The sequence below is a fragment of the Daphnia pulex genome, chromosome 8, assembly GCF_021134715.1.
Source record: "Daphnia pulex isolate KAP4 chromosome 8, ASM2113471v1".
Classification (NCBI taxonomy): domain Eukaryota; kingdom Metazoa; phylum Arthropoda; class Branchiopoda; order Diplostraca; family Daphniidae; genus Daphnia; species Daphnia pulex.
The window spans coordinates 7156920-7169379 of NC_060024.1; the positions used below are offsets into that span (position 1 = coordinate 7156920).

Consider the following 12460-nt stretch of genomic DNA (forward strand, 5'->3'; position numbering starts at 1 on the left):
TGGAGTGAAATCACGTCCCAGAAGGTCAAGCCGCCATGACTCGATTGATGGAGAAGAACAAATTCGTCAAGTTTGGCTTGATTGAAATGAAATTCTCCCATGAAGTAGTCTAGCTACGTCCAAGATTTCCTGCAGGGCGACTTGAGAAAGTTCGAAGACTATTAAATAATAATACTTATTACCTTGAACCAATTTAAAAAAGAATTTAAAATAAAAACTTAAAAATGGCCGTATTTATTCAATAATTGCGGAATTGCCTGGAGCTTTTAATTCCCGATCTACGACAATCGAATACATTTTCATGTTGCACAGATGAGAAAGTTTAAGGGGGGAGAGAGAGAGAAAGACGGAATGAATAGAGGATCGAGAATTGTGTTCATGGCCCTTCGTTCTTTGACTTCTGTTTGTCCTCCTTCGTCCATGAAACAATAAAAATTCACACATTAAAAAAAGAGAAGGAAAACACATTTCGAACTCAGGGGTAAATAATGCTTAACACTCGTCTAGGAAAAAGTATAAAGAGGAACGACAGGCTTTGATTTTTTAAATAGAATCATGACGAAAAATAAACAAAATTAAATGATGCCTGCTGTGGGTGGCCGCAAAGCTCGGCGAGCTGCCAACTCGGTGGCCGTGAGCGTGAGGTCCGGTCCCCGTTCGAGTCTACCCGTCCTAGTGACGTTACTTAAATCTGGACGTTATAGTGTCGCACAGGCGATTGTGATTTCCCCGTCCTAGCGTCGTCCCTAAAATTTGGACGTTCTAGTGTCGCAGAGATAATTGTAGTTTTCCTGTCCTAGTTACGTTACTTAAATCTGGACGTTCTAGTGTCGCAGAGACAATTGTAGTTTTCCCGTCCTAGTGTCGCCGCTAAATTATGGACGGTCTAGTGACGCATGATGAGACGTTCTAGTGTCGTTATGATTTTTAGAAATTTCCCGGCCCAGTGTCGTTACTAAAATTTAGACGTTCTAGTGAAACGTTCTAGTGTCGCGTTCTAGTGTCGCTTTGGAAAAGTTCTTGTAGTAATCCGTCCCAATGTCGCTATGCCAGTATATAAAAGCTCTCAGTCGCCATCTATGATCAGTTTCATTGACAACGTCATTCGTCATTCTATTTTAAAGTTATCGTGTGGTCCTGTGGGGCATCAGATTTTACAGTCATCTGTCATACTTTACAGTCATCATACTAGTCCATCGGCTTGTCTCTTGAGGCAGGCTAGCTTATCGCCCGAACCAGAAGATGGTGACAAGGATGTCGATGTTGATCTCTATCAAGCCGCTGTTCTGATTTTGGCTCATTTGGATCGATTAGCATCTCCATTTATTCAAACATTCAAATCGGTATACTTTATTTCAATTTAGCAAATTCTTTGCAGATTTATTATTTGTTGTACATTGCCATTTTTTAGGATCGCGTAGTTATGGAAAATACTTTAATTCGATTGGATTTGAGCGCCGCTACGGTGGACCCGGGTGGACCGTTTCACAGTAGTCCAGAAACTTCCAATAACGATAGATCAAGTTGTCTGCACAGCCCTTGGTCTCCTGTTTCTTTCCGGCGATGGCAAAGTGTACACAATCAGCTATAACGATCAAGAACCGGTCAGTTTAGTCTTGCTCAGGATGAATTTTGCTTTTTCATTCGTTAGTTTCAAAGGATTTTGAGTCACGGAGATCAAGTGGGCATTGATGTTGGGCATCACGGCTGCTCCTTACCTGTGTTGCAGCGTTTGAAGAACCACGTTATTGCTCTTGCAGGGGAAATCCAAATCTGGGTGCCGTACAAGATACAGCTCAAGCTTTTCTCCAATTGGCTTGGAGTCTTCTTTTGCCTACTGCTTCAGAAAGAGCTTCAGCATTGCCCACACTTTTGCAAAGAGACGACGAATATGATAGTTGTATGTCCACAGAGAGATGCATTTCATTGGCTTGCCATCATCTAAGATCATTTCGATTTGTCTTTAAGGTGGTGGACGTTTCATGGCCGATTTATTGGTGATTTCCATGATGGCGGACGGAGGGTTACAAGCAGCTTTCGAAGCTTCGTTGCTAGGTAAACCAGATAAGACCAATTTTATTTGAGTAATTTTTATTGCATGTTTTCTATCAAAATTTTCAGCTGAAGCAAATGATCTTGAGATAAACGGCCGATGCAATAACGACGCGGTATTGAGAATAGGGGATGGCGCAAAAAAATAAAAAAAATAATAAAACATACTATAAATAAGAGAAAAAAAAAAAAAATATCTCCCAATCATACTATAGCTGGGAAAAATTTACTTTTCGAGTTATTCACGTTGAAAGTTTCGACTACGTGGCCCACCTCTAAAACGCAGGAGGTGGCCTATTTATCACGTGATTCTTGGTGCATTACCGCTGGTCAGTTTTAACCAATGAGAATAGATCACGTGATCGGGGGAACCAATAGAAGCGGGGAACATCTGTCATTTCGTCTGTGTCCGCAAGGTGTCGCGTCAAGCTTGTAGCAATCTAGTTTTTTTACCGCCATGTGGTAAAAGAATGAAAAGTTGTTTTCAGGGATACGCATTCTATTGGCTGTTGCCGGTCACGTGATCTGCTCCCATTGTAAAAACTGACCAGAGCTAAGCTAAAACTGGCAGAGCCAGGGAGTCGAAACTTTAAACGTGAATAACTCGTAAAGTAAATTTTTCCCAGCTATAGTTTGATTGGGAGATATTTTTTATTTATTTTTTCTCTTATTTTTAATATGTTTTATTATTTTTTTTAATTTTTTGCGCCATCCCCTATTCAGACAGCATGGAGCCGGAGGAAACCGTTTACTTTCTAAAATTCTAAAAAATGAAGTAAGTTAACAGTTCATTATAAATTAAAATGTTCTCTTACCTTGCATGTAGCTATATGAGTTGGGGGCTGGCAATAACATATGTTCTTTTCTCTTGAAAGACCATAACCTTTCGGCATCCGATAATGGCTTATGCGGTGGCTACTCAAGCTGAAGATTGACGTAAAGGTCTGAAATTACAAAAAAAATTATAATTGAAATATGTAAGAGTGGATGATTAAATAGTTACCTTCCCACAATAATCACATGCGAGAATGGGTGAGTTGGGACAAACTTCAACGCTGGAACTAGGAATTCTAAAGAATAATCCGTCCCAATGTCGCTATGCCAGTATATAAAAGCTCTCAGTCGCCATCTATGATCAGTTTCATTGACAACGTCATTCGTCATTCTATTTTAAAGTTATCGTGTGGTCCTGTGGGGCATCAGATTTTACAGTCATCTGTCATACTTTACAGTCATCATACTAGTCCATCGGCTTGTCTCTTGAGGCAGGCTAGCTTATCGCCCGAACCAGAAGATGGTGACAAGGATGTCGATGTTGATCTCTATCAAGCCGCTGTTCTGATTTTGGCTCATTTGGATCGATTAGCATCTCCATTTATTCAAACATTCAAATCGGTATACTTTATTTCAATTTAGCAAATTCTTTGCAGATTTATTATTTGTTGTACATTGCCATTTTTTAGGATCGCGTAGTTATGGAAAATACTTTAATTCGATTGGATTTGAGCGCCGCTACGGTGGACCCGGGTGGACCGTTTCACAGTAGTCCAGAAACTTCCAATAACGATAGATCAAGTTGTCTGCACAGCCCTTGGTCTCCTGTTTCTTTCCGGCGATGGCAAAGTGTACACAATCAGCTATAACGATCAAGAACCGGTCAGTTTAGTCTTGCTCAGGATGAATTTTGCTTTTTCATTCGTTAGTTTCAAAGGATTTTGAGTCACGGAGATCAAGTGGGCATTGATGTTGGGCATCACGGCTGCTCCTTACCTGTGTTGCAGCGTTTGAAGAACCACGTTATTGCTCTTGCAGGGGAAATCCAAATCTGGGTGCCGTACAAGATACAGCTCAAGCTTTTCTCCAATTGGCTTGGAGTCTTCTTTTGCCTACTGCTTCAGAAAGAGCTTCAGCATTGCCCACACTTTTGCAAAGAGACGACGAATATGATAGTTGTATGTCCACAGAGAGATGCATTTCATTGGCTTGCCATCATCTAAGATCATTTCGATTTGTCTTTAAGGTGGTGGACGTTTCATGGCCGATTTATTGGTGATTTCCATGATGGCGGACGGAGGGTTACAAGCAGCTTTCGAAGCTTCGTTGCTAGGTAAACCAGATAAGACCAATTTTATTTGAGTAATTTTTATTGCATGTTTTCTATCAAAATTTTCAGCTGAAGCAAATGATCTTGAGATAAACGGCCGATGCAATAACGACGCGGTATTGAGAATAGGGGATGGTGCAAAAAAATAAAAAAAATAATAAAACATACTATAAATAAGAGAAAAAAAAAAAAATATCTCCCAATCATACTATAGCTGGGAAAAATTTACTTTTCGAGTTATTCACGTTGAAAGTTTCGACTACGTGGCCCACCTCTAAAACGCAGGAGGTGGCCTATTTATCACGTGATTCTTGGTGCATTACCGCTGGTCAGTTTTAACCAATGAGAATAGATCACGTGATCGGGGGAACCAATAGAAGCGGGGAACATCTGTCATTTCGTCTGTGTCCGCAAGGTGTCGCGTCAAGCTTGTAGCAATCTAGTTTTTTTACCGCCATGTGGTAAAAGAATGAAAAGTTGTTTTCAGGGATACGCATTCTATTGGCTGTTGCCGGTCACGTGATCTGCTCCCATTGTAAAAACTGACCAGAGCTAAGCTAAAACTGGCAGAGCCAGGGAGTCGAAACTTTAAACGTGAATAACTCGTAAAGTAAATTTTTCCCAGCTATAGTTTGATTGGGAGATATTTTTTATTTATTTTTTCTCTTATTTTTAATATGTTTTATTATTTTTTTTTATTTTTTGCGCCATCCCCTATTCAGACAGCATGGAGCCGGAGGAAACCGTTTACTTTCTAAAATTCTAAAAAATGAAGTAAGTTAACAGTTCATTATAAATTAAAATGTTCTCTTACCTTGCATGTAGCTATATGAGTTGGGGGCTGGCAATAACATATGTTCTTTTCTCTTGAAAGACCATAACCTTTCGGCATCCGATAATGGCTTATGCGGTGGCTACTCAAGCTGAAGATTGACGTAAAGGTCTGAAATTACAAAAAAAATTATAATTGAAATATGTAAGAGTGGATGATTAAATAGTTACCTTCCCACAATAATCACATGCGAGAATGGGTGAGTTGGGACAAACTTCAACGCTGGAACTAGGAATTCTAAAGAATAATCCGTCCCAATGTCGCTATGCCAGTATATAAAAGCTCTCAGTCGCCATCTATGATCAGTTTCATTGACAACGTCATTCGTCATTCTATTTTAAAGTTATCGTGTGGTCCTGTGGGGCATCAGATTTTACAGTCATCTGTCATACTTTACAGTCATCATACTAGTCCATCGGCTTGTCTCTTGAGGCAGGCTAGCTTATCGCCCGAACCAGAAGATGGTGACAAGGATGTCGATGTTGATCTCTATCAAGCCGCTGTTCTGATTTTGGCTCATTTGGATCGATTAGCATCTCCATTTATTCAAACATTCAAATCGGTATACTTTATTTCAATTTAGCAAATTCTTTGCAGATTTATTATTTGTTGTACATTGCCATTTTTTAGGATCGCGTAGTTATGGAAAATACTTTAATTCGATTGGATTTGAGCGCCGCTACGGTGGACCCGGGTGGACCGTTTCACAGTAGTCCAGAAACTTCCAATAACGATAGATCAAGTTGTCTGCACAGCCCTTGGTCTCCTGTTTCTTTCCGGCGATGGCAAAGTGTACACAATCAGCTATAACGATCAAGAACCGGTCAGTTTAGTCTTGCTCAGGATGAATTTTGCTTTTTCATTCGTTAGTTTCAAAGGATTTTGAGTCACGGAGATCAAGTGGGCATTGATGTTGGGCATCACGGCTGCTCCTTACCTGTGTTGCAGCGTTTGAAGAACCACGTTATTGCTCTTGCAGGGGAAATCCAAATCTGGGTGCCGTACAAGATACAGCTCAAGCTTTTCTCCAATTGGCTTGGAGTCTTCTTTTGCCTACTGCTTCAGAAAGAGCTTCAGCATTGCCCACACTTTTGCAAAGAGACGACGAATATGATAGTTGTATGTCCACAGAGAGATGCATTTCATTGGCTTGCCATCATCTAAGTTCATTTCGATTTGTCTTTAAGGTGGTGGACGTTTCATGGCCGATTTATTGGTGATTTCCATGATGGCGGACGGAGGGTTACAAGCAGCTTTCGAAGCTTCGTTGCTAGGTAAACCAGATAAGACCAATTTTATTTGAGTAATTTTTATTGCATGTTTTCTATCAAAATTTTCAGCTGAAGCAAATGATCTTGAGATAAACGGCCGATGCAATAACGACGCGGTATTGAGAATAGGGGATGGCGCAAAAAAATAAAAAAAATAATAAAACATACTATAAATAAGAGAAAAAAAAAATATCTCCCAATCATACTATAGCTGGGAAAAATTTACTTTTCGAGTTATTCACGTTGAAAGTTTCGACTACGTGGCCCACCTCTAAAACGCAGGAGGTGGCCTATTTATCACGTGATTCTTGGTGCATTACCGCTGGTCAGTTTTAACCAATGAGAATAGATCACGTGATCGGGGGAACCAATAGAAGCGGGGAACATCTGTCATTTCGTCTGTGTCCGCAAGGTGTCGCGTCAAGCTTGTAGCAATCTAGTTTTTTTACCGCCATGTGGTAAAAGAATGAAAAGTTGTTTTCAGGGATACGCATTCTATTGGCTGTTGCCGGTCACGTGATCTGCTCCCATTGTAAAAACTGACCAGAGCTAAGCTAAAACTGGCAGAGCCAGGGAGTCGAAACTTTAAACGTGAATAACTCGTAAAGTAAATTTTTCCCAGCTATAGTTTGATTGGGAGATATTTTTTATTTATTTTTTCTCTTATTTTTAATATGTTTTATTATTTTTTTAATTTTTTGCGCCATCCCCTATTCAGACAGCATGGAGCCGGAGGAAACCGTTTACTTTCTAAAATTCTAAAAAATGAAGTAAGTTAACAGTTCATTATAAATTAAAATGTTCTCTTACCTTGCATGTAGCTATATGAGTTGGGGGCTGGCAATAACATATGTTCTTTTCTCTTGAAAGACCATAACCTTTCGGCATCCGATAATGGCTTATGCGGTGGCTACTCAAGCTGAAGATTGACGTAAAGGTCTGAAATTACAAAAAAAATTATAATTGAAATATGTAAGAGTGGATGATTAAATAGTTACCTTCCCACAATAATCACATGCGAGAATGGGTGAGTTGGGACAAACTTCAACGCTGGAACTAGGAATTTGACCCAATACTCCCTCAGCCTGATTGTCCTGAAATTTAAAACATGAACATGAATTAGAAAATCATACCCCAGGTAAAAGCATTGTGGATTGCAGATTGCAGGACTTCTTTCCCCTCGATCAACAATGCTATTCACCTAGGGAAGATTGCTGTTGGCAGCTGAGGGTTGGTGGGTGGCTCGACTTCCATGATTTAGAAGGAACTGTGTATATAAATCAAAGTTTACCAAACTTACCTCTAGCGTAGTCTTCTTCAGTTTTTTTACACACATAGACAGGTTCTTTAGTCGCCTGTTAAGCTTCAGGCTGGCCATGGTAGTTCCAATTTTCTTCAACTTCTGGATTTCTTTTGCTAAAGGTAAGTTTGAATGAGGTTAAGAATGAGTTATTACTTTAAAAAATAATGTTACTTACCATCTTTGTTTAGTTTATCCACCCTTTTCTCTATCTCGCCTAAATCCTGGGTAAAATTTGATTCCAGTATTTGGATTGGTATTGGTATTGGTAGGATTAGGTGCGTCTGCTATGTTTAGCAGACATCTGGTCTTCAACTAGATGACCTTCTTGCACCGACGAGATATTTTTTCTATTGATTTTTTTGAGCGATGGCGTGAGCAGTGTAAGTGTTGTATTGTATTGTGTGGAAGGAGCCCCAAGAAGGGGGATGGAAGTACCATCATTGTGTACGATTTGGCGCTAGTGCCTGCCTTTTTAGGAAGAGATCTGTATTGTATGTGTAGTGGTAGTGCCCGGGTATGGGAGCAACTATGCTCACCGGGAGAGTCGAACTCAGGTCTCAAGGTGCTCCCCGATCACCAAGCGACGCCTTATCCAGCTCACCTACCCGCCCCCCCCCCCCCCCAGTATTTGGATATCCATGTCAATTCAGAGTTCAGACGTCAAAAACAAACACTTAAGGAAAAAGGATTGTTTATCGATATTTAACTTTAAATCGATATCCATTGTTTATTTATAATATTTAATTACTTTATGTTATGGAAATTTTTTACAATTCTATTTAAATTATTACACACATTTATTAATTTAAATAAAAATTGTCATAAATTTCCATAAAATGAAGTAAGTAAACAATATATATCGATCCAAGTTAGTATCGATACCGAGACAGACCGATTTTAAAGTTATCGTGTGGTCCTTTGGGGCATCAGATTTTACGTTTCAAAATGGCGCTGTCGAAATCATCAAACACTTATGGACGTACAAGTTGGGAAGATTCGGTAATATTATACTATTTTGATAGTTTAAAATTGAGACTGATACTAACCAGTGAATTAATTTAATATAATTTAGGAGTTTCCAATTCTCTGCCCAACATGTCTAGGAGACAACCCTTACGTTCGAATGGTGAATGAAACTTAACTTAAAAATGCATACGTTAACTATGTTTTTCGTAATTCTTATTCGTAATTCGGTTCCCCTAATTTTTTTTAGATGAAGGAAAAATTTGGCAGTGAATGTAAGATTTGTGTCAGACCTTTCACAACCTTCAGATGGTGCCCTGGTGCCCGTATGCGCTTCAAGAAAACAGAAATTTGTCAGACTTGTGCAAAACTTAAAAATGTCTGCCAGACTTGCTTATTAGATCTTGAATATGGACTTCCCATTCAAGTCAGAGACCAAGCACTTAACATTAAAGACAATATTGCAAAATCTGATGTGAACAAAGAATATTTTATTCAAAATGCTGAGAAACAAGTAAGTTGAATGCTGCTTTGAAATGAATTTTTTACATTCATGCATTTTTATTGTTGACAGCTTTCTGCAACAGATCATGGTGTACCTGGAGCTGCTGGTGGTCCAGGAAAATCTCATCCTCCATCAGATCTTCTGATGAAATTGGCACGCACAGCACCATATTATCGTAGGAACTTGCCACACATTTGTTCTTTCTGGGTGAAAGGTGAATGCAAAAGAGGAGAAGAATGTCCTTACCGTCATGAAAAACCCACTGATCCAGATGATCCATTGGCTGATCAGAACATTAAAGATCGTTATTATGGCACCAATGATCCAGTGGCAGAAAAGCTCATGCGTCGGGCTGCCACTCTTCCTCGTTTGGATGCTCCTGAAGATAAGTCCATTACCACTTTGTATGTGGGTAACATTGGAGAGAAGATGTTGGAAAAAGAACTACGAGATCATTTTTATCAGTACGGTGAAATTCGATCCATCACTATCGTTTCACGACAGCAATGTGCTTTTGTAACATACGTCACCCGCTCAGCTGCAGAATTGGCTGCCGAAGGAACCTTTAACAAACTAATTATTCAGGTACGGACCTTTTACTTTCTGGTTTCAATTCCCCAAAACTTATTCAAATTATTTGAAAATTTAGAATCGGCGGCTTGTTATTCGTTGGGGTAAATCTCAAGGCAAACAGAATGTTCCTGGAACAACAAATACTGAAGCTGGAGCTCGTTTTGAACCTGTTCCGGGTCTTCCCCGAGCTTTGCCACATCCTGAAGAATTGGAGCATAACTTTTTCAATTTAGCTCCTACAAGCAATGCATACCCATCTCCTTATCCTCAATATCCACCATCCACATATCCATTGATCGCTCCACCACCACCAAACCCCACACCAAATCAGGCGGAACTTCCAGTATTTCTTGCCGAAAGTCAGCAGGGCATCCATTACCCTTCTCAGGATCCGACTCGTCTTGGCGCGATTAATAAGACACGACAAACATAACGACAGAAATTTTCAGAATTACGATATGCTTGTCTGTAATTTTTGTATTTCCGTTTTTGAAATTTAAACTCTCACGATAAAATGTCCTGTAATTTATTTTATTTAATATCTATAAGTTTTTTTGCATATAAGGTTTTGCGCTATAAATTGGCTGTTTTTGATGTGAAGTGCTGAATGATTTTTTCAGCCGACGATACACAACCATCGAAGTTCGAATGAGTAAATCCATCCCCACCAACTAGCAGAAGAGGTTCCTGGGAGATCTCAAGTACACCCGGCTGATCTTCATACGGTTTCGTTACCTTAAAAGCAAATAAAATAAAAAGGTAAAATTTGCAAGCACACAGAAATGAAAAAGGGTTAGTGAGAACCTGGGAGTATCTCCATTTATGGCATTTAAATGCCTTTGGTGAAGGTAGATCGGGGAAAGATCGTTTTAAAGCCTTAATCAAAATGTAAAATTCAAAATATAATCTCGGACATTTTAAAACAAAATGTTATAATGCATAATTTACCTCTTTTAGAATAGGTTCCGCTTCTGGGACGGTTAGATCAATATGTTGTACACCGAAGGGGACAGATGTGTGAAGAATCACAGATGTTGGGACGTCAGCTGGATTAACAATATGAGTTGGTAACGTTCGATTCATTCGGCTTGATTAAAATAAAACTTACGCCGATTTCTTCTTAAATTGTCGACTGCGATGAATCGAAATACAGGATCATCTTTTATGTAGGAGGCATCGAATGGTAAATTCAGTTCAGTGCCGTGATCATAATACAAGCTCATTACATAACGTGCACTGTACTTGACATTTTCCAATTTTGTCTTCATTTCATGGTTATTTTCTACAAATTAAAAAGTAAGATTACAGATAACTAAACTATATAAGTTATAGAAAAGATGAACGTTTACCAAGAATGTCTTTTACACTACCCCCCAATTGCAGAATTTGAGGGACAGGAATTGTTAAAATAACCACATCAAAATAGTTTTGCTTTCCTTGAAGAGTTGAAACACACCTAATAATAAAAAGGGATATAGCCAATATATAATTGAATTCTACTGTTTCTACATTTGTTTGCTATGAAATACCATTTCTCATTTATTCTAGTCACACTAGTAATATGGTGTTCAAACTCTGGTTCACACTCGTATTTATTAAGAAAATATTTGACAAGGGAGCTCATTCCATTTGGAGAGATGTAATGCTTGGTTCCTGCTTCATGTTCATGACAATTGTTGATGTTTAATTTGAGTGGCTCTAAAATTCCCACAGACAAAAGTTCTTCATAATACCTATAAAGAAAATTTAAAATTTAAACATGTTTTCAAAATAAATGGTCTTGAGACTTGCTTGCTATGTTCCTTGCCATAATGGGGTGTGCAGGTTATGTATTGTGCCCCTAGATCAGCAGCACACAATTGATTGTGAGGACTTCGGCTTGTTGACATTCGCCCTCCTTGAATTTCATAGAAAGTCAGTTAATGTAAGCACATTTGTAATACGATTTAAAAATTACCGGCTCCTCTAGCTTTTTCCCAGATAGATAGTTGAACCTGATCATTGATATTTTCTTTTCCTAATTTGAGTAACGAAGCGGCCACCAAGCTTCCGGTAAGGCCACTTCCAACGATCAAAATTTTGGGCATTTTCGTACTAAGCATATCTGAAACAAATAAAGAATTGTGTTTGTATTGCAGACGTCAAATTAATTATTACTCAATGATAACATTGCTTAAAGCAACATTGTCATGTGAGATTTTTTAAAGCGATTGGATCATTTTCAGTTGCTGGGCCGAAAATGACTTGGTGTAAGGCTCCAGTTAAATTTACAATTTGAATATGCTGATTTGGCTGGTTACAAAAGTCTCCGATTTAACAAGGTAACTTTACCGACTAGTAAAAATGTTACCTAAAAGAATATGAGAAATAGGGAAAGGATTTTCACAATTTTGTTTGTATAACAGTTTTGGAAGTGTGGGGCTCTGCCAATTTCTAGAAAAAAGATTTATGTCTGTCTGGTATAAATGCCAAGTTCCACGGATGTGAGAAAGAAAAAAGGCAAACGAAACTTTTCGTGTGTAGACTTTATGACAGAATCCGGTATTATTGTTGGTGGAACATATATATTTTTTTCAACTCATCAAGCGAATGTTACGAATCGAAAAGTTAACGCCTTCACCAAGTCTGACGCGGCTTTCGGTGCGGGTATTAAAAAATACGTTGTAAATTATCGTTTCGAGTTTTTAATGGATACGCAGGTGAACATTTCAGCAGATACGGCCTTGGGCCCCGAAAACATATTTATAAATAATAAGAAAATGTAGACGAAAGAAAGATGGCGCTGAGAGCGATTGTTGAAAAACAAAAGTTTTGTTTTTTTGCCAACTTGTATCGTACAGCAGGATTGAGAAAAAGT

At 38.8% G+C, this 12460-nt stretch overlaps 5 protein-coding genes across 15 annotated transcripts; 3 read left to right on the forward strand and 2 right to left on the reverse strand.

Moving 5' to 3' along the window:
* The first annotated feature begins 980 nt into the window (after window positions 1-980).
* On the forward strand, window positions 981-4295 carry LOC124200918. 4 transcript variants are annotated; one of them, XR_006877421.1, is made up of 10 exons: window positions 981-1343; window positions 1412-1573; window positions 1652-1900; window positions 1969-2055; window positions 2122-2827; window positions 2928-3447; window positions 3516-3708; window positions 3865-4004; window positions 4073-4159; window positions 4226-4295. XR_006877421.1 is itself a non-coding variant. In XM_046597293.1 (5 exons), exons 2-5 carry the CDS (start codon window positions 3151-3153, stop codon window positions 4103-4105), a joined length of 741 nt encoding a protein of 246 aa, XP_046453249.1. In that variant the 5' UTR covers window positions 2730-2827; window positions 2928-3150; the 3' UTR covers window positions 4106-4189. The 4 variants fall into 4 exon arrangements, 1 of the variants encoding a protein (XP_046453249.1); XR_006877420.1 differs by having other exon boundaries at window positions 1412-1604; window positions 1761-1900; window positions 3516-4004; XM_046597293.1 differs by lacking the exons at window positions 981-1343; window positions 1412-1573; window positions 1652-1900; window positions 1969-2055; window positions 4226-4295 and having other exon boundaries at window positions 2730-2827; window positions 3516-3677; window positions 3756-4004; window positions 4073-4189.
* LOC124200920 lies at window positions 4031-7757 on the reverse strand. Of its 4 annotated transcripts, none has more exons than XM_046597298.1 (6): window positions 7738-7757; window positions 7560-7675; window positions 7316-7353; window positions 5159-5216; window positions 4971-5099; window positions 4031-4155 (listed from the first exon to the last, which is right to left on the reverse strand). In XM_046597298.1, exons 2-6 carry the CDS (start codon window positions 7635-7637, stop codon window positions 4129-4131), a joined length of 330 nt encoding a protein of 109 aa, XP_046453254.1. In that variant the 5' UTR covers window positions 7638-7675; window positions 7738-7757; the 3' UTR covers window positions 4031-4128. The 4 variants fall into 4 exon arrangements, with proteins under 4 accessions (XP_046453254.1, XP_046453256.1, XP_046453253.1 ...); XM_046597300.1 differs by lacking the exon at window positions 4031-4155 and adding an exon at window positions 4854-4918; XM_046597297.1 differs by lacking the exons at window positions 4031-4155; window positions 4971-5099; window positions 5159-5216; window positions 7738-7757 and adding exons at window positions 6195-6258; window positions 7070-7198 and having other exon boundaries at window positions 7258-7353; window positions 7560-7670.
* LOC124200919 (E3 ubiquitin-protein ligase HERC2-like) lies at window positions 4367-6448 on the forward strand. Of its 3 annotated transcripts, XR_006877422.1 has the most exons (6): window positions 4367-4766; window positions 4879-4930; window positions 5031-5550; window positions 5619-6107; window positions 6176-6262; window positions 6329-6448. XR_006877422.1 is itself a non-coding variant. In XM_046597294.1 (5 exons), exons 1-4 carry the CDS (start codon window positions 5254-5256, stop codon window positions 6206-6208), a joined length of 741 nt encoding a protein of 246 aa, XP_046453250.1. In that variant the 5' UTR covers window positions 5219-5253; the 3' UTR covers window positions 6209-6262; window positions 6329-6448. The 3 variants fall into 3 exon arrangements, 2 of the variants coding, with proteins under 2 accessions (XP_046453250.1, XP_046453251.1); XM_046597294.1 differs by lacking the exons at window positions 4367-4766; window positions 4879-4930 and having other exon boundaries at window positions 5219-5550; window positions 5619-5780; window positions 5859-6107; XM_046597295.1 differs by lacking the exons at window positions 4367-4766; window positions 4879-4930; window positions 5031-5550 and having other exon boundaries at window positions 5683-5811; window positions 5968-6107.
* Window positions 7593-10118, forward strand: LOC124200915 (pre-mRNA-splicing factor RBM22-like). Of its 2 annotated transcripts, XM_046597289.1 has the most exons (6): window positions 7593-7681; window positions 8432-8561; window positions 8635-8688; window positions 8776-9039; window positions 9100-9615; window positions 9680-10118. In XM_046597289.1, the coding sequence occupies exons 2-6, from the start codon at window positions 8508-8510 to the stop codon at window positions 10034-10036; spliced, it is 1245 nt and encodes a 414-aa protein (XP_046453245.1). In that variant the 5' UTR covers window positions 7593-7681; window positions 8432-8507; the 3' UTR covers window positions 10037-10118. The 2 variants fall into 2 exon arrangements, with proteins under 2 accessions (XP_046453245.1, XP_046453243.1); XM_046597287.1 differs by lacking the exon at window positions 7593-7681 and having other exon boundaries at window positions 8414-8561.
* On the reverse strand, window positions 10119-12225 carry LOC124200917 (renalase-like). 2 transcript variants are annotated; one of them, XM_046597292.1, is made up of 9 exons: window positions 11954-12225; window positions 11561-11707; window positions 11395-11500; window positions 11133-11336; window positions 10953-11059; window positions 10712-10885; window positions 10552-10649; window positions 10408-10479; window positions 10119-10338 (listed from the first exon to the last, which is right to left on the reverse strand). In XM_046597292.1, exons 2-9 carry the CDS (start codon window positions 11703-11705, stop codon window positions 10177-10179), a joined length of 1068 nt encoding a protein of 355 aa, XP_046453248.1. In that variant the 5' UTR covers window positions 11706-11707; window positions 11954-12225; the 3' UTR covers window positions 10119-10176. The 2 variants fall into 2 exon arrangements, with proteins under 2 accessions (XP_046453248.1, XP_046453247.1); XM_046597291.1 differs by lacking the exon at window positions 11954-12225 and having other exon boundaries at window positions 11561-11805.
* Between the last annotated feature and the right edge of the window lie 235 nt (window positions 12226-12460).